The sequence below is a fragment of the Camelina sativa genome, chromosome 1, assembly GCF_030686135.1.
Source record: "Camelina sativa cultivar CO46 ecotype springtype chromosome 1, ASM3068613v1".
Lineage (NCBI taxonomy): Eukaryota > Viridiplantae > Streptophyta > Magnoliopsida > Brassicales > Brassicaceae > Camelina > Camelina sativa.
Window position 1 is genome coordinate 9,778,556 of NC_141880.1, and position 24,443 is coordinate 9,802,998.

Below are 24,443 nucleotides of genomic sequence, written 5' to 3' on the forward strand. Positions count from 1 at the left end.
TGAAACGTTTTCTTTTAAAAATGAAAAATATAAATCTGTAATCCAGTTGGTAAACTTTTTCCGACAACCAGACGTGTTCAGTTAAAAGATATATAAAAAAGTTTGTATACATATATCAAACATATAAAGTTGATAAAGATGATGTAGGGGAGAGACTGTCTTGCATTGGTCTGCTATCTTTGAGGGAAGAAGCATCGCTGTTTAGTAGCATCTCTTTTTCGAGGTGGAAACAATAGCTTTCAAAAACTCTAAAACTCACTGTCACTCTGAAGTCAAGGAGGAAGAGAAGCTCCAACTCCATTTTGTTTAAGTCCGCATTGGTCACGCCTCCAACCCGAGCATAGAACTCATTGTTGTAATGCCTGTGAAGATGAAATTAGGTAGTTAAAAGTGGCACTTAACCTAGGTAACAAAGTTTGTCATTAGTTTATGTTGGTTAGATATGAAATGTATCTTTACAATTTTGTAAATTAATTAAGACCTACAACTACAAAAAAATCAAGAAAGGGTTAATGACTTACACGTCGTCTAGTATCTTGGAAGCAATCATGACACAAGTGACGAGGAGTCTATGAACATTCAAGGATACAACCAAAGAACCAGGATACTTATGAGCCAACCGGTCTATGTACACATACCCGACAACGAAACACGACGGGCTACATTTTGTGTACTTATATATCCTCTCAAGGTACTTTGCTATAGTTATGCTCGGTGCTCTCACGCCATGAAACGCCTCCAAGCTCTTCCCGAATCCCTTCGTTTGCTTAGCTAACCACTCGTTCCGTGCCACGAGCTTCTCCATCACGTGGGAGATTATAGTCAGCACTCTTGGAGTGGCTGCTTCCGTTGGCGGCTCTGGTCCCACGACCGGGTCAAGTTCATCGTCTCCGGCTGCGGTTAACATGGGTTCGCCTTTAATTATTTCGTTAATGGGCCATATTTTGTATCGTTCGTTTTGGGTATGTCTTCTTGATTGGGTGGTGGAGATACGATGAGCTTAAGATGTTACGTGGGGAAATTATCATGTTTCGTCTGACTTTGGACCAGCTTGTGAGTTTGGTTTGACACGTGTCTCTTCGCGAGAAGATAGGATTCTGATGATTTTTGTATACACCTTGAGAAATTATTAAATATGTTGTAAAACAAATAGCTTTATTTTCGCAAACAAATAACAGATTCACATTCGATATTCCTATTCATATTCTTTCTTTTTTTTACCAAAAGATTTTGCGAGTCTTCGTCCATAATTTTCTCGTTGGGGAAGTACACAAACTGTATTATAGATACTGGCATTATAATCCTATTTTTTTTTTTTTTGAAAAAGTATTTTATAATCCTATTATTATCTTGACGTAAACACTAAATATAGATTAGATATATACTAATGTTAGATACCTACATATTTGAAAAAGGCATACGCGTTACTGAGGATTAATTATGTAAAAAAAGGCATACGTTAAATAGTTAGGTCTTTGAGGATTAATTATGTAATAAGATCACTAGCTAGTTCAGATTTCACAATTCTTCTTTTAAAATCAACTTCTTATGAAATAGATTGTGATTTCTTTAAGGGTTGGGATCCCAAAATTCCAGGACGGCTTGATCAAAAGTTAGAAATTCTATTTAAAAAAAAACAATTTTCTCTATTCAAGAGTCACCTATAGAATCCTTCAAACTAGTTAGGAAAATATATTAATAGTTACCATACATGGCTGATTATATCAAGGGAATTTTGCACTCATACTCACTTTCTCCAAAAGTATTAACACTCACATCCACTTTTTATTACTCATATACTTTTCTCAAGTTTAATTACATATTATCCTTCGCTCCTTATAACACCTTCTATTTTTTCTCTCTTTCTATCTCTCTCTATCTCTCTCTCAATTATTCAACCAAACAATATATCTTCTTCTTCATTGTTTTGCTTTTGCTCATCCATTGAAAGAGAAAAACTTATTTATGTTTCACTCTCTTTCTCTCTCACATTCCTTTTCTAAAGTTTTTAAAAACCATTCCAATAATGGTGGAAATCTAGAGAAGGTGAAATCTTTAGATCTTTTTCCTTATCACTTTAGATTATATGAAATTCGATCTGGGTTATCTATTTGGATAAGTTTGACAAATAATGTATCCACAAATATTGTATCCACAAATTGTTATCCATGTGGACAAATATCGTATCCATTTGTCGTTGAACATTTGTTCAATGATAACTAGATAGTCAATTGCAGTATTGTTAATAGATAGTTACTTGTGTTTCTTCATACAGAATAGAAGTAATACACATCAATTTAGGTGACTATGACAACATATCCATATCGAAACATATGGGGTTATAGTGCAATTTGTGGATACGATATTTGTCCACATGGATAACTATTTGTGGATACAATATTGTAGATACATTATTTGTAAAAAATATAGCAATATGTATCTTAAAATGTAAAAAATATATAATCATAACATGTTATATATATAATTTGTTTTATGATGACTATTTAAAGTGTTAATAACTAAAAAGAGAAAAATAGAGAAAATGTAGAGAGAAAGAGGAGAGGGGCAAAATTGTCCAACTAACAATGACATCTAAGCTAAAAACTTAACAAAGTATACCAAGTTTGTAAAGTGGGTGTGGATGCAACAAGTTAAACCCAAAGTGGGTGTGAGTGCAGTTAACCCATCACTTATATCAATAATTAAAACATGTGTTAAACTGTTTAGATCAATAATAATATAGATGTTGATATGGCCGAATTCATTAACTCACATGTCACAACTACATCAATACATATCAAATGTTAGGGTCCTTAGGGATACCAAAAGGCATCTTACAAGTTACAACTCAGAACAATTGATAGTATCTTTCAAACTAGTTAAGAAAATGTACCCTAACTATCTAATACCGATGATTTAAATAAATAAAAACGTGCCTTAATATTAAGTAATTAAGACATGTAATAAAGCATTAGTTACGCGTTTAAAACGATATCAAGAAATTTCTTAGATATCACACGAGTAACTAATTATAGTAATTAATAATAGTATCGACCCGAAAGAACGAGTTTTAAGGTTTGCCACAGAGAGAACAAAATCTATCGAGCAAAGAAAAAATCGGATAAGCCTTGACGAATGACGACGATCGAATTATAATAAATATGCATGCCTTCATATAAAATTCACATGACGGCTCGTTACTACACCACGTGGATTTTTCCACCGCGTGAGCACACGTTTTCACTAGGTATAAATACAGATCAACCCTACCTCTCTTTCTTCTCTCACACACACCTTCTTCTACGTGATTCGCACACCACTGTAACAACTCTCCTTCGTTATTTGCATTCTCATTCGATTCGTAAAAAAAAAATTGTTCATAGATTGTAATCTGTTTCTTTTTGTAATCTTCCCTTATCGGCTTTCGAGTTTTTCTACATTTTTACCAAGGTTGTGAATCGGACTAATCGATCTCGGTTTACCAATCAAGTGAGTGCTTCTTCCTCCAAAGAGGCTATCAAAAGCGTAACAATTATTACAATTCACATCTAACTACAAAAACACACACACAACTTTACATGTGCTTATCTTTGAAACGTAACAAATTATTATACGACATTTATTGTTAAATTTAAAACACAAAACCCCATCATGCATCCATATTGCTACGACCTAAAATCCCAAATTGATCATTTTTTTTCCAAGATTTAATTCTGAGCTAGCTCTGAAATGTTTCATGAATAATCTTTATCGTACGTGCAGGATCTTACGTGTGTTTGCTGATCGGTAAATACCAAAAAAAAAATAAACGTCTGATTCTCTATACATTTTCCTTAATTTAAAAAAATTATTTTGTTCATCAATCATCATGTCTCTAAGTATGGAGCCAAAGTGTGACCACTGTGCAACCGCACAAGCAGTGATTTACTGCAAATCCGATTTGGCTAAACTATGCCTAAACTGCGACGTCCACATACACTCTGCGAATCCTCTGTCTCACAGGCACACACGCTCTTTGATCTGCCAGAAATGCTACTCACAGCCAGCCGTGATTCGCTGTCTTGACGATAAGGTTTCGTACTGCCAAGGATGTCACTGGCATGCAAGCAACTGCTCCGCGTTAGGACCTAAACTTCAGACCTTGAACCCTTTCTCTGGTTGTCCTTCTCCGACAGATTTTGTCAGAATGTGGTCTTCAATTCTTGAACCTTCTGTGTCTGGTTTGGTTAGTCCTTTCGTTGGTTCTTTTCCCTTGAATGGCCCCAACAATGACGTGTTTGGAATGGCGAAAATCAACGAATTAGATGGTTTGATCGCTTCCTCTTATTCCATGGTGCCACACAACATCAGTTACACTGAGAATCTCAGTGATCAGTCATCTTTCTTTTGCATGGAATCTAAGGTACTATATAGAGGAATTGAACTCGTTTTATAGGTTCTTGATGGACAATGCAGTTCTCATTTATGTGTGTGTGTTTCCAGGGATGTCCTGATTTGTTTCTTAAACTTGAAGAAGATCTATGCGAAGATCTAAACCTGGATAATGCGCCGTTAAACTTTGACGTTGGAGATGATATCATCGGATGCTCATCAGAAGAACACATTGAACCAGACCATACGGTACCAAATTGCTTATTGATCGACAAGGATAACACATCCCTTACCGCCTCAAACTTTACTACTATAGACAAGGCTTTAGAGGTCTCTTTAGCATTTTGTTGTTGGAGTTTCGAATACCTCAAGAAAACTTTCTTATGAAAATTGAGTTATATTCTGTTTTCAGACAACATCACCAGGACAACAAGATTACACGAGCTATCAGACAGGTCCGTTTCAAATGAACATCAACACTACTGGACTTCCTCTTCCTCCATCACCTGTCTTGTTCGGACAAATCCATCCGACCATGTCTCTTACCATCTCCAACGTCACAGGTGAAACCAGCGCAGCGGATTACCAGGATTGTGGGATGAATCCAGGGTTTATAATGACTGAAGCGCCATGGGAATCAAATCTTGAACTTCGTTGTCCACAAGCAAGAAACCAGGCTAAGTTAAGATACAAGGAGAAGAGATTAAAGCGCACGTAAGTTTTATTCATTTATTAAAAAATGGTTACAAAAACAGAGTTCATACCAAACTTAATTAGATAGGATGTTTTTTAAATCATGTTTTATATATTTGTTTTGAATTGTAGTTTTGGGAAACAGATTCGATATGCATCTCGCAAAGCTAGAGCTGACACGAGAAAAAGAGTGAAAGGAAGATTTGTGAAAGCTGGCGACAATTATGACTATGACCCATCATCTCCCGTCTAATAACCAAATGAATACTATACAAAAATAGAAATGTAAAGTTGCTACTTCTTTCCTCAAACAGAGCAAATCATGCTTCATCATGATGATGATAAGGTTGGTAAAAACAGTTTCTTGTCGGTAAAGTAATGTAACATTTTGTCTTATTGTGTACAGTTTTATTAATCGAAGAAATCAACATGTTGAGGCATGGGAACGTTGGAGAAGAAACAGAACGAAGATGGTTAATATATCGTAAATAACAAATCTCTTCTGTTTTTTTGAATCTTTTACCCGTTTATGGGATTTTTTTTTGCCCTTTAATAATAGGAAAAGTCCTAGTTCATATTTTACAAATAAGTTCCCCAGATGATTTTTTTCATGAATAAAGTAGCAGTGATTACAACCTGCTTCATTCTTTTGTCTGTATAAAGGCTGTATACATAGCACGCGCTTACCGTGCTTCAAGGCTATAAGGGAAACTAGTTCTTAATCGCATCATCTTTGTCCAATCTTTCCTAAAATTACTTGATTAGTGAGTTAGCCTGAAGGCTGATCAAAGAAGCCATAACACCAATTTCTATCATTGTATTAAGAAGATGTTTCCCTTGCAAAAAAGTTTAGTTATTATAGTTCTTGTATATATATATATATCCTTCCTTAATTCTAACAAGTGATTCCATATGCCGCTCTGATTATTATAATTATTTTTTTTTGCAGCAATTTTGTATGGAACAGTTTTGTTATTTTTGGTTACAAACACTTGCATACAGAAATAACAAAAGATTCGAAGAATAAACTCAATAACTAACGATCCTTCTTTCTTTCCTTTCTATTGCAGATTTTTTTTGTTGCTATTTTTAGCCAATACCCATTTTTCATAAAATTCTAAGCTTCATAAATTATAAATTTCCGAGACTTTTTCTTATAGAAAATTGCATTAAAACCCTAGGAATATTTATATCTTACACCAAAAAAAAAAAACTAAAAATTAGAGAAACACAAACGGAACCTCATCATGATTGCTACTAACTTGTTCACTTCTATTATCCTCCAGGGTTGTCGTCGCCGACGTTAAAACAACGTGGATGTCGTGATCTCCGACAAGGCACCGGCGCGTGAGTTTCTGACAAGAAGTACATAGCACGCGCCTCACGTGTCTCCAAGCTAGAAAATTCGCTCCGTGAACCCACCGGTCACATTTCCTACAAAGAAACGCCGAGTCAGCCTCACAGAACACGTAGGCGTCTCCGCTACAAAGCTCACACCTAACCGGAACACTCGGTGTCGTGCATAGATTCCGGCAACCTCCTCCTCCTCCGTCGCTTCTTCTTCTGCTCTCTTCTTCATTCAAACCTCTACACATTTTTTTCTCAACCTTTGCTCTTTCTCTCTCTCTCTCTTGTTTGTTCTTGTGGTTGTGGAAGGAAAGATTTGTAAGTAGGAGAAACGTTGCACATTTTATATAGGGGATTAAATGGTTTGTAATGTGGTGTTGTTGTTGTTTGTTGTACACGTGGATGAATATTGCCCTTTTATTTTGACGTAAATGCCCTTAATAGGGGTAACATAGTCATGATGAAAACGTTTCTCCTCCAAGCAATTTTATCGTCCTCATATTTTTTTTGGATGCATCATGCATATTCAAGTTTCGAAACAAAACTCATGTACTCTCTCATCACCCACCACTTCAATATGAATCATTGATATGATGTTAGTTTGTAGTATTATATTGTAATGTCTGTAAAATGATTACGATGTACGAGAAAAACCAAGTTATTGAGGATTTATAAATTTAAATAGAAGCACCGAAAGGTACAAAAAAGTTGACTAACCATCAATCTATTATGATTTCCAAAGCCAAAACATAGCTAATCGTGTAGTTATCTCAGTTTTTTCTTTTTCCAAGGTAAACAATATACAATTTGAGGCATTTGCATTATATTTAAGGTTCTAGAATTAGATGGGAGACAGACTTTATGACAAAGGCTTACTACTATGGGTTATAGCTGAACACTAGACTGTGATTTACGATTTTTTTTTTCTTTTTAATCATTTAGCTTTTGCAATCAAATAAATTATGCATACCAAGGTTATTTTTCTTTGAATCTAATTTAACATTATATTAAAAAAAAATAGTCTGACCAAAAATCTGCTGTTATTTTTGTGCACCATCTGTTCTTATGTTTAAGAATTGTGAGAAAATTTTATCAAAAAAGATGTAAGAAGAAAAATTAAAGATAGTACAAGTGAGATTAGTGGAGGATAAGGGGGTAAAGCATAAGAAACGGCTAGAATTTAGGGGTGGTATCAATATCTGTGTTATTAGTTGTCTTTGGGGGCCATTGTGTGGTGGTTAATCAGTCAACGTTTATTTAATTATATTAGCTTACTATCACAAGAAGCAAAAGGACTTCACTTATCTTGTATGGTTCACATTTAAAGATTTTTTTGATTTTTTTTTAATTAGTGAAAGCTACCCCACGAATTCCAAATAATACTGTTAATTTTAAATGGTTGGATTATTATTAATTTATTAGAAGTGCTATACATTGCGTGTGATTGATTTAGGTCATCTCCATTGGGGAGATGTTAATAAATTTCTTAGGGTATAAAGCAAAAAAAAAAAAAAATCAAAAATGTTAATTAAGCGTAGAATCAATCCTTAGCTAAGGAGTTTTTATTTTTAGGGGTTCCTCTGTAAATTTTGTAGGATTTTTTTGCTCGATGTTGTTGTGGATTGATTGATGCATAAATCTGGTTTATTTGTTCGATTCTTGTAGTATTATTTTTGTTTTGACTTTTTGGATTATTAACCCCACAAATGATATCAAATTTGATCTTAAAGGTGAGAAGATGAGAATCCAATGTATGAGAGCACAAGATCAGCGCTTCGCTCAATACTAGTAAGGATGCTATAACTGCAAATGATCAAAAAGGTGGTCGTTTTTGGGCGCACATTGCAGCTTATTATGCTGCAAGTCTTAAGCTAGCTGGTGCAGACAAAAGAGAATCTACTCACTGTAAGCAAAGGTGGCAGAAGATCAATGAACACGTTTGCAAGTTTGTAGGAAGCTATGAGGCTCCAACAAGACAGAGAGCTTCTGGCCAGAATGAGGATGATGTCATGAAATTGGCATACCAAATCTTCTCTAATGATTACAAGATAAAGTTCACCCTTGAGCATGCTTGGAGAGAGTTTCGACATGATCAGAAATGGATTGCATCTTTGACTAAAGGTACTGCAGGGACAAAAAGAAGGAAGTGCAACGACGGTTCTGCACAAGATACAAGCTCCAAAGGGAAAACTCATGGAGAGGATGAATCGCTTAGTCGTTCTCCTGGTGTTAAGGCTGCAAAGGGAAAAGGAAAAAAAAAAAACAACACAACAAGCACAACAAACACTTGCGATGAACAGAAGGCTCTCTTGGAATTTCAGATGTTGGAGCTCCAAAGGATGTATGAGATAAAAGGATTTTGCTTTGCAAAAGAAGGCTTTTGCTATGCATGAGAAGAAAACCAAGCATACTATGCTTGAAAACCTAATTTCAAAAACAGAAACACTAAGTGAAACAGAAAAGGCTCTAAAGGACAAGTTAATTAATGACATGTTGTCACACTAATCAGTTTAGAGTCACTATAGTATGTTGTTTCTTTCAGTTTTTGTACTTTGACAAGATCGGTTGTATGTTTGTGTGTTCTTGAATGAATATGTTCTTGTTTTAGTTTGTGTTGTGTTCTTGTTTCAGTTTGAGTTTGGTTTGAGTTCTTCTTTTAAGTCTGTGTTATGTTTTTGTTTCGGTGTCTTTTTTAGTTTGCAGCGAATTGTGTTTATTAGAGAAATTGAAAGTTTGGTTTCATCAATTTATATATGAGTCCACATCTATATACGTGCAGGTTCGTTTATGTCCCAAGAGAAGGCAAACAATGCTCTTCTCATTCACATTAGGAGGACGATCCCATTCACAAACAGAAGGGGAAAGCCTCACTTCTGTCCATTTCGCCTTTCAAATTCTGTTTTGCTTGTAAAACAAGTTCTGTTTTTTTTAAATGTAATGCTAAGAAACTTGTTAAGAAACTTACCATTGGAGGGATAAATTTTACAAAATCTTTAAAAAGTTTTAGTAAGTAAATTTGTATTTTTGGTGATTATAATATTTCTAACAAACTTGTTAAAAAAGTTACCAATGGAGAGTAAGGATTTAAAGTATGTATATATATAAGTTAGTACTCAAAAAGCATTTTAACATCACAATGTTCGGTTTTGTAGTTAACATCACATTATTCGTAAACCATGCTTTTGTATACTATGGTATGGCTTGTATTCAAATTTAGATGTGTGCGTGTGAATTATACACCACAAAAATGTTACCTTTTTTTTTGGGTTAAAATTGTACTACAATATACATCCTGAAAAAGCTTTGGATGTGAACCATACAAGTGAAGTCCCCTTTGTTGCATCTCATATATAGTAAGTTTATTAATCCACTGTGAAAACAACTTAACTAACACATACGACAATTCTTAAAAGAGAAGATAAAATAATTATTTGAAGACCACTCGTTTGAATCCTTCATTAGGCAAAGTAGTGAGAGTTCATCCATTTTCGAAATATATATCATTACATCTCTCTAATCAAAATAATAAGATAGCTATTACAAATGTTTAGTGTTAACATAAATTAGCTTGCTAAAATATATTTTATCGTTTAAATATGAAACATAGGCAACATATGATATCCGTCGCCATCGTGTACACATGTACTGACGACGGAGTTATACATTTCGTTAACTTAAATTCTATAAACTACTAAAATTTTTACGTGAAGATAGAGATAAGTGTAAAGTATATAATAATCACAAATTAAATATCTTGAATGATATTTAATGTTATTTAGATTCTTCCACACCACATGTTCGATATTAAAGACTAATCCGAACAAATCAAAACGTTGATTATTAATTAGAGACGGACCATATAGTGCGGTGGGTATTTCCCATGCTTGTTCAACTGTTTGTTTTTATGCCTTTAATCTTGCTTTGATACGGTTAAATTTTGGAAATAATGAATCAAATTGACGGCGTTTTTTTTGACAAATGATATTTTATGACCGAGGCAAAAATAAAATAAATTTTAGGTGAAGCAAAAATACAAAAACATATGTTCCCACCTTGAAATCTTGAGTTTTTTAGATGGTCTGAAGGAAGAATGCTTAGAAATCTCTCAAACATAAGGGAAAGACCAAAACGATCTATTATTTAGCAACAAAACAATGAGAATACATTATACAAAATATATAATATATAAAGCCTTTGAACAAAAAAGGAAAAATGACATATAGAAGAGAAATAAAAGCCTTTTTATTCTTCTAATCTTTTAAAACAGAGGTTCCCTTTAATATAACCGTTTAATTTCTTTTTTCCCCATCAACGGCTCACAACCACATTCATAGTGCCAAAAGCAATACTAATGCAGAATGACATAATTGAATAAAATAATCCAAACAGTCCATAACTTTACCTTAAACAAATAATTCACATATATGCGATGTAAGAATAAAATGTTGGGATCGGCATTTGACGCACATAGCTCAAAAATATGACCAGATTCACATTCACAAATCGCAATAAGATGGTAATATAGTGAATGACAAGAATATATAGTTTTTGAAAAACTTTCTACATCTACAAATAATATCTCATATCTACGGTCACGCTACTAAATTAGACAAACGCCACGATATTCATCTACTAAATATTATAAGATAACTTGGGTGGTATGTAATATCAAAAATTATGAACACTTATTAGACGGACTGATATAATAATGACGGACGTAGAATATTATATTTTGTGTGTTTGATACGTTATAGAGAAAAAGAGATGTTGTTGTCCACAAGTTGATTCAGTGTTGATGCGTAAGTCCACTTGTGTGGATCATATTGATTCAAAATCCGAAGCTTTTTTGATTTTCTAATTTTGTCCTCAGATTTTTCTGTCTGCTAATGTCTATTGTTGCCTGTTGGTACGAGACCTTAGCCGTCCAATCTTCCCGAAGTATGTGACCATTATTTTTTTGGGAGTTTTATTATTCAGATATTTTTCTATTTATTTATTATATAGTTGGTACGTAGGATATATTATTACCATACTTATGCATGTATACGCGTCACTACAAACCTTGGCTAGTTTTATAAAATATCTTTTCGAGAGTTTTTGAGTCTTTTGACCCGTTGTTGAAGAAAATGTAGGAGAAGTTACTTTGGACGGTGGTACGATCGATGGTCTATTATGTTTAAAGCATTTTGTTGGGAGTCTAGACGATTGCGTTAGTTAAACTATAAGTTTCAAAATGACGAATTACGAACGTGTGGCTACGGATGGACCAAATGGTTAACCACTGCTTAAATGATCATAATTTAACTAAAGTACTTCTACTGATTAGATATATATAGCTTATAGGAAAAAAAGAAAAAGAAAAATGCAACAAGTGAATGACGTTAATGCCTCCGCTGTCCACACCCACCCTCCTAGCTGAACTGTTGTTTGAAGACTAGTTTTATTTTTTCTTTGGTTGGGCTTTTACCCAATTGACTTTCAAACTTAAATGTGTATTATTGTATAGTTCTGTTTAGGAGTATTCCTTGTTAACAACGTGGCAGCCTAACCACCTAGACGGTCACTTAGTCGTTGATCGGGATACACCCGCCACGGTTGAGCAAATCAGTCTAGTTAGTTGTTGACCGATCACGCTTGAAAATCAGTTTTTTAACCGATTTTAAATTTAAAAAACTTGTAAAAAAAAAAAATTAAAAAAACTTTAGATATGCCTAGGCTACAATATTTGAATGGGCCTCATCCTCGTTAAATTAAAGCCTTTTAAAACATTATGAGCACCCACTTCTCGATCAACCGATGTTTCCAATGGGAGTCACCTGAGAAACGGCTATGTTGGGCGATGCATTGATTCATAGCCCAAAGGTGGCTTCTCTTATTGTTTTGAAATAGAAAATTGTGAATATGCCACAGGTTTTGAGATCTTATGATCAAAGCCTGAAATAGGTGATTGGTCGTTTTTGTGTAATATGCAATAACGGTTTAACCAGGTGGCTTCTCTTCTCTTGCTAGTTTAACCATTACATACTCCCACGAAAACAGAAAACGAAGACAAAAAAAAACCAAATCAAGGACAAAAAGGTAAACTAACTAAACAAAAACACGCGGATCTTTAAAAACTTGGTATTACCTTTAAGATACAAGTGTATCCAAACATATTTTTCCTCTTATACCTGCGAGCAAAATTAGTAAATACAATAATTAGAAAGATAAAATATGCTAATTTATCATAATAAATATTGTATTACGGAAAATTAGGAAACAACCATATTAACACTCTTTGACATTAAAACCCCAAAAAATCTGATTACTAGAAAAATGCCGTTTACAGCAACTAACCGGTCTTTAAATAAAATATCAATCATTAATCATTATATTAAAATCCCAAATCAAGAATATTAAAAACCCTAAACTTAAACCTTTCCAAAACTAACAACAAATTAGACTCTATCATCTCCATAATCTCCGAATCATCGTTCAAAACTTTCAAAATATAGAACAACGGAATATGGATACTTTTAAGTTAAGAATTTATTTTAGACAATATTTATCATATTACCATATATAATTAGTTTATGCATATAGTACGAAAACAATATGGATACTATCCAAACGTGATCTTCATTAAATATTATCATCGTTTAAATTTTAGCATATTCCACGAATATTTGATTAAAATTTTAATTTGAAAATAAATATTTTAGATTTCATTTTACCAAATCTAAAATTTCTACCGACTCTCTTTAGCTTATAAAAAAGTCATAAAACCTAAAAGTTCATAAAACGTTATAAGCAGCTCCGAATCAAATCACTAACCTTGGTGATGTGAAGCTTTTCGAACCAGTGAGTGCATGTGCATCCAAGTGAAGATTCTGCATTCCTACAAGCAATATCACTCAAAAGTAAGTAGATCATCACTTATAAACAATGCTAAGGTTTTAACAGTAAGTAGATTTTCAGTATCCTTACGTTTTTCTATTTGTAAAAGTTTCTTCTTAATATGGAACTAATTTGTGTTTGCATGTATTTTTACAGGGTTCAAAAATCTATGCTTATAAGTCGTTTATGTTTGGTTTTGAACTAATCTTTAAATTTTATATTTTAGCATTCTAAAAGTGTTCTTACATATCAAAATTATAAGATCCTCCAGTCATGGAAGCAATTAACAAAACATACCAGATATGAATATGTAAGTCTCTAAAAATATATTATAGTTGAGCTACTAATGTTTGTTTATTTCATATAAGTAATTTCTGTTCGTTTTTGAACTAATCCTTAAGTTTTTATGATTTTAGCTTTCTAATAGAGTTCTTCTATTATAAACAGATCACAATTACAAGTTCCTCCAAACATGGAAGCAATTCACAAAACATAATTTATATGAATCATTAAATCTCTAAAAATATAGTATAGATGCGCTACTAATGTTTGTTGATTTCATATGTGGAACATCAACAAGTTTTCTAATTTTTACTTCTAATAATTTTGCAGGTGAAAGACAACCATCTAGAGCAATTGATAATTCTATAAATCAGAATTCTCCACTACAAGTTCTTCAAACAATCAACAACTGGTAAGGATTTATTTACATCTTAATCTAAGAATCTAATTATTCTTTCAACATTTACATAGGATTGATACGTTTTCACTGGTCCTAATTCTAACATGTTACTTTTTCTTCGTTATAAGAAATAACTTATACCAGATTTTTGTTTTGTTTTATTTTTAAAACTGAAATGTGTAAACTTCGTGGGTCAAATAGATTAATACCGTTTACACGTACGTTCAGTTCTTCCTTCAACAGTTTTTAAACGTATAAAACTAACTGTGTATTTTTGTTTCTGTAACTTAGAAAATCTCACAATTCACCAAAACAGCGGCGTATGAGTGGTGATCGTTTTATTTAGAACACTATGCAAAGGGGCATTCAGAACACTATGCAACAAGGTGTTTGGAAACATTACAAACTCACCTTATAGTACGAAAACATCAACTCCCACACTTGATAGACTCTTGTGCTAGTGAACTACTCTGAGAAGCTAAAAAAATTATTCAATTATTTTTTTGAATCTAAATCAAAGAGTCCCAAAAATATATAGCAACTAATCTATCACCTGATCTGGAGATGAAATTGAGAGGGACAACGATAGAAGAAGCCCAGCTGATCAATCAGTGGCAATATTGAAGCCAATTGGGTCTCCCAATTGCCGCGCGAGATAGAATCCGATGGGTTTGGCGGTGGAGAATCAATTGACAAGGTGAAGCATCGGTGACATAGGCAGCTAGGGATTTGAGGTGAGAGAAATTCAACACAAGATCTTAAGATATAAAAAAGATTGAAGGTTATCGACGATACGAAACCGATCAAGTCAAAAAAAAAAAAAAAAAAAACCAGATCAAATCGACGAAAACCCAAAAAAATTGATTTCTTCAAGAAAAGATAAAACTGACTTTGTATTCTGCACCACCACTTTGACAAAGGAATGCAAAATCAATCAAGGAATGGAAGAGAACCTACGAAATGTTTAAAGAGATAAATTTACAATTTACCCAAGAAATTCTGGTCGGTAATCTGAAAAACCCATAAGAAATCGCTTTCCTAAATAGAATTAGAACCAGAGGACTAAGCAGTCTTCGTGATGAGATGAGACAAAATCAGAGGAGGAGATTGGTTAAGGTACCAATTTTGAGGCTACTGAGGAGGAAGTGAGGAGGCGGAGGAGGAGGAAAAAAAAAAAAGACAAATGACTTTTACAATGACGGAGGTTACAATTCTGTTTGGGTGATTTTTTTTTTCCCAACACAAAATATAATAAATCATATATTATAATCATATAAATTATATGACTCTTTAGCATGTAGGAATGTTGTTTTCCGCTGATCATATTAAATTGTTTTGTCTAATAAATTATAAATTAAATTAAACATTTAAGTAATAAATTATGTTTTAACCAAAAAAAATTGTTGTAATGTATCGCAGGTTTATTAGTATCTATATTTTGGCTTATCAAAAAAACCCAAAACTCGCTTAACATATGCGACCAAGGGTTTTTAGTTTGTATGATATTATCATGATGGTTCACAAATCCGAAGGTTTTTAGTAAATATAACGGATTTATGAGTTATTTCTATTTTTTGGAAAATATTTAACAATTAATTATCAATGTTCAAGAAAACGCTAGGCGGTATCTGGGCGGTGACCAACGCCTAGCGCCTAGAACGCTTAGTCGGGGTCTAGACGGTTTTGAGGCGGTTTAGGCGTTTACAACAAAAAAACATTATATATATATAATTATATTAAAATATATGTTATAAAAATAAAAAATTATAAACAACGGTAAGAAAAATACATTTATTTAAGTTATATTAACAACATATAAATGTTTATAATTACGTATATAGATATAAAACATAATAATTTAATTATATGTAATTTAAAAATCAAAAATAAATATTAAAATAAAATGTATGTAATTTTAAGCGGGTTAGGCGGTCATCTAGGCTTTTGCTGAGCGCCTAGCGCCTAGACGGCCGCCTAGACCGCTTTCTTGAACACTGCTAATTACAAAAGTATCTTATATATAGTATTAACATGTTATATAGTTTACAATATATGTAAATTAATTATCAAAATTTAAGTTTCTCTAAGAAAAGTTTGTTTATGATTAAATTTATTTATTATTAATATTAGATTTTTTTGGCGTTAAATATATTTTATAAATTATAAGAGTGATACTGTTCAAACAAATTAAGAGAAAGTGATCTAGTAAAACGTGAGTAATCATATAAAGTCAAACATGGCAGATGCAAATATACTATATACAGTAGAACCTCTATAAATTAATACTCGATAAATTAATAACCTCTATAAATTAATAAATTTCTTCGGTCCCAAATTGGGATTAGTGTAATTTTAGACACTATTCGATAATATAATAAAAGAATATTTTTTTTGAAAATCTTTTGTAAATATATAGTCCCATCAATAATATAAATTAATAATTATATAGAATTATCCAACTATATGTATATATCGACACATTAATTTTTATTAGAGTTCAGTTTTGATATTTTTACTATATAAAAATCTTTGAGTGCTATTGTCAAAACATGATAATTGTTATTTTCATTGTAATTGATTTTATAAAAATATTAGTTATAACCATTAAATCTTATTTTTAATGTTTTTTACCAAATTAGGAAAGTCTCTCTATAAATTAATAATTATTAATTTATCTAGAAATTAAAACCTCTATAAATTAATAGATTTTTCTGGTTCCAATATTATTAATTTATAGAGGTTTTACTGTACTACTATAGGATGGTTTTATGCAGGTTTAAATTTTTTTAAATCTGTTGCAGGACGAGAGTAACGTGACAGGTTTGAACAATTACACCTACACGAAAACTATTTTTTTTGCTATATTTGGTTAACTTTGGTTAGTTATGGTTATCTACTAAATAACCAAACCAAACCAAAACTTCCAAAATATATGAATATTTATTATATTACTGTATATCCAAACCAACCGAAACCAAATGAAAGCAAACCAAAACCAAACAGTTAACTGAATGTCCAAGCCTAATTTTCACTACGCCCGGGCGTTCGGGTACCGTTCGAGTTCGGATCGGATATTTCGGATTTTTAGATTTAGAGGTATAGGATCCGTTCGGGTATATCTAAACTTTGGGTTTGGATCGGGTATATTTGGATATCCGTTTAGATTCCGGTTTGGATCGGTTTGGGTTCGAGTTTTTCAAATTTAGAGATTTGGAACCCGTTGGGATATTCTAACATTTTGAATACGGATTTGAATCAGATTTGTTCATGCCTAATTTTGTTGGATCGGGTTCGGATCAGATTTTTGGATCCATATATATTGCTCAGGCCTAATTTTGACTCTAAATTCGAGTATTTTGTTTTAAAAAAAAAAAGATATTCGTAGCTACTTGAAAAACGGGTTACGGTCCGAACAAAAGTCGATATTATAATCATGTCTTCAATTCAAGTATGTGGAACTATTTACTCCTGTAAATCTCGCGGAACGGGTTTTTATAAGGTCAAAAGATTTTAAACCCGACCGGTATAACATGTTGGAGTTTATCCCTTTTATATCTCTATTTAGGTTATTTTTGTTCACGATGTTTTAATTCATTTTCGCGATTGTTTTTTTCCCGTTTGATAGTTTATAAGTATGATAGAAATTTAAATGGTCATTCTGGTTAACAACTCATCCAGATTCATCATTATGTCACTCTAAGTTCCATGTGAAATCAGTCTTATTTCAAACATTTGCAAACTATATTAAAATCAAACCAATATAAATTTGGATTATAAATACTATACTAAATTTAAAATATAAAGCTACTATAAGACTCATGTGTTATAAATCAAAACACATAAGTGCAGATCCAAAATCTTGAAAAAAAATATTTAGAAAAAACATCCAGGTACGTACGGGTTGGATCCCTAGTGTTCTTATATTATAATAGCTATACCGTCGAGATGATCCACTGATGTTTTATTTCATTCCCAATTTCTCATAACTTACCAAAATGCTTTTGTTGGTATCTTCATGGATATGAATATGTTGGTTCATAATTATCTTTATAGCTTGTTAGTCCATAATTATTTTGGTTGGATCGAACATGATAAACAATCTTATGCAAAAAAGAAATGTTTTGAGGGTAGGTTTGAAAGGACCTTAAGATCGATAAAGGCATAAAAAAACATAAAGAGAAGTAGCAGCAAGACAACTCCAAACTGTGACAAGTAGTTTAGAAGATAATAATATAACCAAACCATAAAAGTCCATGAAACCAAGTAGACAAGTACGACTTCGCCGCATCAGACACTAATAATTGGAGAAAAAGATATTTAGGAATATAAAAATTTCACAAAGATCATAGCTATTCACAACGAAACTTATTTTCACACAAATTAATAAAATGCACTAATAAAATGCACGTAAGAGTGAAGTCTTACCTTATAATTGGGCCCCAAATTATGAATAAAAAAATTAGGATATAACTCGTAACTTTGTTCAAAAATAAATATAACTAAAAAAGGATAACTCGTAACTGAATAATGTGGTACTTTTTTTTATGTTAAGCAACTAGGTACTAATCCACAGTAAACAGTAAACTGAACTTTTTTTAATAGAAATTTGTAATAAATTATTTTGTTATTATGAATTTATAATTGTATATGATTAAAAATTCAGTTTGTTTATATAATAATTTTTATATTATAAAAATGTTTATTGAAAACCTGTCAATAAAACATTTGCATGTAATGAATAAAATGGTTTAAACTTTTGTCTATTAAACGTATAACTACGAAATAAGTAAAAATATATAACTAACATGTAAAAACAACAATTAAATATAGCTAGGCTTGCTATAGTTCTAGAAAATATTTGATGATTTACTTAGGAGCAACAAACTTAGAGTAGTTGTTACCAATCTTGCACCAAAATTTAGGTTTTCATGGTGTTTTGACAACTTATTTTTATTTTCATAATTTATTTTATTTTCATAATATATTTTTATTTTCGTAACTTACTTTATACTCGTAATTTATTTTTATTTTCATAAAGAAAGGTGGTTAAAAGATAAATATAACTTTTTAAAATAGATATGATATTATATCTATATATTTTATTTTTTTATTTATTAATTTTTAAAATCTAAACGGTTAAACAGAACTGATAAAAAAAATTTCAATTAAATTTTTGATAAAATTTGTAGCCTGTGCTGAAAAAAAATTAAGAAAATTTTTAACTCTAGATTTTATTCGATTATATTTTTAAAATCTAAGCTGTTAGTTTTTCATTATTTTTTTTTATCAAATACGAATTAGATTTGATTCGATTAGATTTTATTTGATTAGATAATTTTATTTTATGTGATCTGTCATAAATCTTTAATTTTTAATTAATTATCTTTATTAAATTAATTAATTAATCTTAATTAAGTATTTGTAATTTTTTTATTTTTTAAAGTTAGTTTCATATTTATACTTCCCAATTAATATAGTAGGAAATGATTAAAGAAGTAAAAATATGCCAATTTTGATGAATAATGTGAGAACAGATCCTTAATAAAGAAACCAACAAGGAAAATGATAACCAAGTACTAGATTGTGAGGAACGAGATATACTAGAAGTCAGGAAGTAACATATCTCCTAAAATCTTATATTACTTGAGAAAGTGATATTGAAAATGCTAAGATCTACTTTCCAACAATCTGATGATCAGTTATTAGCCATATTAAAAATGCAAATATCTAATTTCCATCAAGAGTCCAAGATTTTATTTATTTGCCTCAAATCATATCAAGATAGTGTCAAGATACTACTGTCTCGGAATGGTTAGACAAGTGTATTCTCTCATCCATCACCTTCAATTCTGATTGATATTTTCCCATTTCCAAAAAAGAAAAAAGAAAGACAATATGTTTATCAATTAATATCAATTATAAAAACAATTAACAAAATGGAAACAAACCATATCATAGCTTGATATTTTTGCTTTTAATTAACGGGAAAATTATAAATAAAGGATATTTTTTCAAAAATTTGGCCATCTACACTTTTTTTTTTAAAGTTTGGTTAAATAGGATTTAGGATATAAAAATAGCCAATTATACCCTTAGTTATATTTTCAGATTAAATTTGTTGATTTTTTGTCTCCTGAAATTTTTAAAACAGTAAAATTAAATCGAATTAAGGAAAACTGAGAAAATAAGTAAAATTATTATGTCAATCTAGTGGGCCTAATTTTCCGTAATAGGTCTTGAGAAAATAAGGAAATTGTGACTTTGTCCCGACAAAGTAAAAAAACAAAAGGGATCGAGAAATTTCTGATAGGGTTAATCGAGAAAAACCCTTCCGCCGTATCTCACCGTCGTCACCATCTCGTCGTCACCATCTCTCGTCTCTCACCATCGTCAGCATCTCACCGTCGGCTCTCTCCATCGTCGACATCTCTCTCCATCTTCACCATCTTCCGCCGGTTCGATTTGTTCACCGTCTTCCGCCGTTTTTCCATCTTCATTGTCTTCCGCCTTCTATCCATCGGCGGCTTAGTAGGTGGTCTCCTCTTCACTAGCTCAAGGAAAATCCGGTTGGATTTCTCTTCTCCATTGCTCCTTGTCAATCGAATTAGGTATTTTAATTTGTGTATTTTTTTTTGCATGTTTAAATTTTTTCCTTGTTTAATCTCGATTTCAACCTAGAATTGTATAATTATAAGTTAATTATCAAATTTTCAGTTTGGGATTTCTCTTAACCATTTATCCATGTTTATAGAATTTGGTATGTATAATTGTGGAATTTTTTTGGGAGTGTTTAACTTTTATTCTTTTGTAAACTCGATTTCAATCCAGAATTCAAAAGAATCAAAGTTTTAGATCCGTTTTGCATCTAATCCCTTCTTGTTTGTAGATTTTTTTTTCGAAAATCGGATCAGAGGAATCTAGGATATATTTTTTTCTCATCATCTTTTAAACAAACAGTTTGGCATATACATATGGTTGGTTGAGTTAGGTTGCTATTAAGAAACTAAAGTGTCTTCCAGAACAGTACGTGTAATCATCATCTCTTTCTTTGGGACCTTTTTTCATCATTGCATACTTTAAATTCTTGTTTTGCATCTAAATGATTAATGATCTAAGTATTTTTGCTCTTAAGTCATAGTTTCTAGAATCTGTATTAATTTCATTTCGAAATTGAACTTTTAGTATATAATTTTCTCATGTCTTTGTTGATTGTTGTTATGATTTCAGAGGTGTTTCCTTCTCTCACTGCTTCTTAGCTTGTCACATCATAACATATTTTGCATCTTCACCGCTTAACAGGTACGTAGAATTCTATTACAAATTTCTTTTCAAGTTTTATCGTTTAACAGGTTATGTAATTTTTAAAAAACTTGATTTCTTTTTTTGATCTTGGAGATCATATTTGGGAGAGTGGCGAAGGATATGGTGTGGAAGATGATAACATTGAGGATGTTGGTGTGGAACAATCTCAGACTATTGGAGGGGACAATGAAGTTTCGGTTGGAGAGGAGAGTGATGAGAAGCAAGCTAATATCCCAGAAGTGTCTAGCTTGAAGAAGAGGAAGAAGAAGCAAGTTGACCATGGAGCAGAGACACGAAAAAGAATGGTGCTATCTCAGAGAGCATCAACTTCACATTGTTCATGTGGAGATGATATGAAGCGGTTCTTTAAGGAGTTGATTGACTCTTCTTTCAAGAGCTTCACAGAGACCTTTGGGGAACGATTGCTAACAATGGAGAAAGATGTATCAGATATCAAGGCCTTGATATCCAGACCAGCAGAAGTGGATCCTAAGCCAGCAGAAGTGGATCCTAAGCCAGCAGTAGTGGATCCTAGTCCATCACGAGTGAAGCCCAAAACTTCGGTACGTAAGAAGTAGCTCAATGACTTGTTCGATTGTAATATGTTGTGTGGTCTTTCCTTTTTGTTGTATCCTTGTTTGTATGTGTATGTTGTAAACATAAATTATGTGTTGTAACTTATGTGTCGTAAACTTATGTGTCATAATTTATGTGTTGTAACTTTAACTAAAGCCTTTCATAATTTTTTTTTTTGACAGGTTGAACTGTTTGATTTAGATAATCTGTTGATAGACCTCAATGTAGATACACAAGACTATCTAAAGAACACAGTAGGACACTTATCTCAAAAGTCTGTTGTGACCTAATTTGATCCTACACTTAGTCCCAAAGTCGCGGGTAAAGATGAACCGGATGCGGTGTTGACTTTAGTTTCTGATGATCTATGGAATGGTTTCGAAGAGTGGAGTAGGCATCTCGAGTAGGTGGTTCAAATATTTTTATATACATGTTATGATTTATCAATTTTTCTTTTGTAATCTTACAATTGTTTTACGTTTACAAAAGCATTCAACTGGGTCCAACTTTACTTGATCAAGAATTGTTTAACCGAGTCATGATGGGCTTCAAATGGCTTGGAAACGAGGTACGTGTCAATCTTTTTAAATATTATAACCATATTTTCTTAAAGTAAGACAAACCTGAGTCTTTAAATATATAGAGGAAATGGATGCAATGATGTATATTTTTCGGGAGCATACATCTTTAGGCCGCACAGAGTTGGATCGTGTAGGTTTCATGAATTGTCAGTTTAGCGAGCACGTCAAGGCCGACTACAATAAGTTTAGATCGGCAGGACGAACCCACACTTGGAATCACCTTTTGTTAGAGTATGCCAAAGGTGAACTGCCATCTCATGGAAAGACAGGAAAAAGTTGGACTGTAGATTTGGATAGAATTTATGCACCGGTCTTCATTAACAGTAATCACTGGATCTCAGTTTGCATTAACTTCAGACTAAGAACAATTGAAGTCTTCGACTGTAATCAATACCAAAACAGAAGACACGTTGAGCCATTCGCTAATGTCATCCCTCGTCTTGTGAAGGAGATTCACAAAAAGGTTGATGGAAAAGCTCCCTTGTTGACTCCATACGAGATCATCCAGGTTCGTATGCCACCTAAATTAAATCGGTCAAGTTGTGATTGTGGAGTTTATGCCCTGAAGTATATCGAGTGTCACATGCGTGATCTATCTTATGAGTTGATTGACGATGAAAACATCAAGCAAGCTCGTTTGAAGTTGGCAGTCGATCTTTGGTCAGCAGCAAAGGATCCTGTGCTAGTGGAACGAATGAAAACTTATGTGCGTCCAGTGTATGCGGCTGAGTTTGTAGACCTTGCCTAATTTTTAAGTGTCTTTATGATTGTTTTGTAAATGATGGTTTTTGATGCTTTTGCTTGTCAGACCAATATTAGACTCATTAGTATTAATCCTCGATGGTGTTGATTTAGGACTGACTAATATGAGACTCAATAACATAAGGTCATAAGCATAAGTACACAAAGAACACAAAAACATATCCGATTTAAATGTTAACATAACAACACAAAAACATATCCGATTTGCCATAATTTAAACATATCAGATTTAAACCAGCTATTGACCGAAATTTAAATGTTGACCCGATGTAAGCATACCGATGACCCGGTTTTTAATTCAATATTAAGGAAAAAAAATAAAATTAGGGATCTTCTTTTCCAATAATTGATCTTCCTCTCCAATACTCTCTTCTTCTTCTTTCCCGATACTTTCTTCTTCTTAAAATTAGGGATCTTCTTTTCCAATAATTGATCTTCCTCTCCAATACACTCTTCTTCTTCTTTCCCGATACTTTCTTCTTCTTAAAATTAGGGATCTTCTTTTCCAATAATTGATCTTCCTCTCCAATACTCTCTTCTTCTTCTTTCCCGATACTTTCTTCTTCTTCATCGTAAAAACTGATAGGAGCCATGAGCCAACGTTCTTCGGCTGGATCGTCAGGGTTACCATCGAGAAGTTCTCAGGTTGGAGTTCCGTGTAGATGCTGGTGTGGTGGAGAGATTAGAACCTACACCTCAAAGACGGAAGAGAATCCCTGTAGGAGATTTTACAGATGTGTTGTTGGCGTGAAGGTAATTTACTTTTATCAGTCCTTATTCATCACAATAGCTGAAATTTATTAAATATTGTTATCGAAACAATGATTTTAGGAGAAGAAGGAGAAACACATGTTCCGTTGGGTTGATGATGTTGTTCTAGAGGAGATTAGGATGGTTGAAAGCAAACAAAACCAACTCTTAGAGGACCTAAAAAAGATGGTAACAAACAATGTGGAGCTCCAAAAGGAGATGGTGAAGGAGATGGAAGAAAAGATGGAGAAGAATATGATTGAGATCATCAGGCAAGAGCTAATGGTTGCGAAAGAGAGTATGGAGAAGTCGAACAAGCAGAGGATTTGTGTACTATTCGTATTGGCAGTTTCAATGGCATGGCTTTATAAGAAGATGATATGATGTCTTTGCTTTCTGTATTTTGTTGTTATGCTTAACACTTTTTGTTAGTCTTGTTTTTTGTACTCTGGTTTTAATGAAAGTTTGATTGAAAGAAAACACCATCAAGGAATTTCAAAACA

General features: G+C 32.6%; 3 protein-coding genes, 1 long non-coding RNA gene and 2 pseudogenes across 7 annotated transcripts; 3 read left to right on the forward strand and 3 right to left on the reverse strand.

The window, feature by feature from the left end:
- Nucleotides 1–7: 7 nt before the first annotated feature.
- Nucleotides 8–1,071, reverse strand: LOC104786970 (cyclin-U1-1). Its single transcript, XM_010512458.3, has 2 exons — nucleotides 522–1,071; nucleotides 8–362 (listed from the first exon to the last, which is right to left on the reverse strand). The coding sequence occupies exons 1-2, from the start codon at nucleotides 905–907 to the stop codon at nucleotides 116–118; spliced, it is 633 nt and encodes a 210-aa protein (XP_010510760.1). The 5' UTR covers nucleotides 908–1,071; the 3' UTR covers nucleotides 8–115.
- A 2,691-nt stretch (nucleotides 1,072–3,762) lies between these two features.
- LOC104786991 (zinc finger protein CONSTANS-LIKE 12-like) lies at nucleotides 3,763–5,431 on the forward strand. Its single transcript, XM_019227407.2, has 4 exons — nucleotides 3,763–4,402; nucleotides 4,483–4,701; nucleotides 4,784–5,085; nucleotides 5,197–5,431. The coding sequence occupies exons 1-4, from the start codon at nucleotides 3,869–3,871 to the stop codon at nucleotides 5,315–5,317; spliced, it is 1,176 nt and encodes a 391-aa protein (XP_019082952.2). The 5' UTR covers nucleotides 3,763–3,868; the 3' UTR covers nucleotides 5,318–5,431.
- A 736-nt stretch (nucleotides 5,432–6,167) lies between these two features.
- LOC104786979 (B-box domain protein 31) lies at nucleotides 6,168–6,890 on the reverse strand. The gene has a single exon (XM_010512470.3). The coding sequence runs from the start codon at nucleotides 6,657–6,659 to the stop codon at nucleotides 6,285–6,287; it is 375 nt and encodes a 124-aa protein (XP_010510772.1). The 5' UTR covers nucleotides 6,660–6,890; the 3' UTR covers nucleotides 6,168–6,284.
- A 1,259-nt stretch (nucleotides 6,891–8,149) lies between these two features.
- LOC104706306 (glutathione S-transferase T2 pseudogene) lies at nucleotides 8,150–8,804 on the forward strand (annotated as a pseudogene).
- Nucleotides 8,805–12,365: 3,561 nt separating this feature from the next.
- LOC104787011 (uncharacterized) lies at nucleotides 12,366–15,212 on the reverse strand. 4 transcript variants are annotated; one of them, XR_015560441.1, is made up of 5 exons: nucleotides 14,959–15,212; nucleotides 14,523–14,726; nucleotides 14,381–14,447; nucleotides 13,225–13,288; nucleotides 12,366–12,581 (listed from the first exon to the last, which is right to left on the reverse strand). It is a non-coding gene; the product is annotated as an uncharacterized LOC104787011 (long non-coding RNA). The 4 variants fall into 4 exon arrangements; XR_015560442.1 differs by having other exon boundaries at nucleotides 14,523–14,690; nucleotides 14,959–15,192; XR_015560443.1 differs by having other exon boundaries at nucleotides 14,381–14,439; nucleotides 14,959–15,188.
- An 8,569-nt stretch (nucleotides 15,213–23,781) lies between these two features.
- LOC104706317 (uncharacterized protein At4g04775 pseudogene) lies at nucleotides 23,782–24,324 on the forward strand (annotated as a pseudogene).
- The last annotated feature ends 119 nt before the right edge of the window (nucleotides 24,325–24,443 follow it).

What these genes read in the sequence shown, in the direction of transcription:
- LOC104786979 (XM_010512470.3), bottom strand. Translation starts at nt 6,659, where the DNA reads ATGTGTAGAGGTTTGAATGAAGAAGAGAGCAGAAGAAGAAGCGACGGA.
- LOC104786970 (XM_010512458.3), bottom strand. Translation starts at nt 907, where the DNA reads ATGTTAACCGCAGCCGGAGACGATGAACTTGACCCGGTCGTGGGACCA. An exon ending in TCCAAGATACTAGACGACGT is followed by an intron (nt 363 to 521) that starts GTAAGTCATTAA and finishes TCATCTTCACAG; the next exon opens with GCATTACAACAATGAGTTCT.
- LOC104786991 (XM_019227407.2), top strand. Translation starts at nt 3,869, where the DNA reads ATGTCTCTAAGTATGGAGCCAAAGTGTGACCACTGTGCAACCGCACAA. An exon ending in TCTTTTGCATGGAATCTAAG is followed by an intron (nt 4,403 to 4,482) that starts GTACTATATAGA and finishes GTGTGTTTCCAG; the next exon opens with GGATGTCCTGATTTGTTTCT. An exon ending in GAGAAGAGATTAAAGCGCAC is followed by an intron (nt 5,086 to 5,196) that starts GTAAGTTTTATT and finishes TTTGAATTGTAG; the next exon opens with TTTTGGGAAACAGATTCGAT.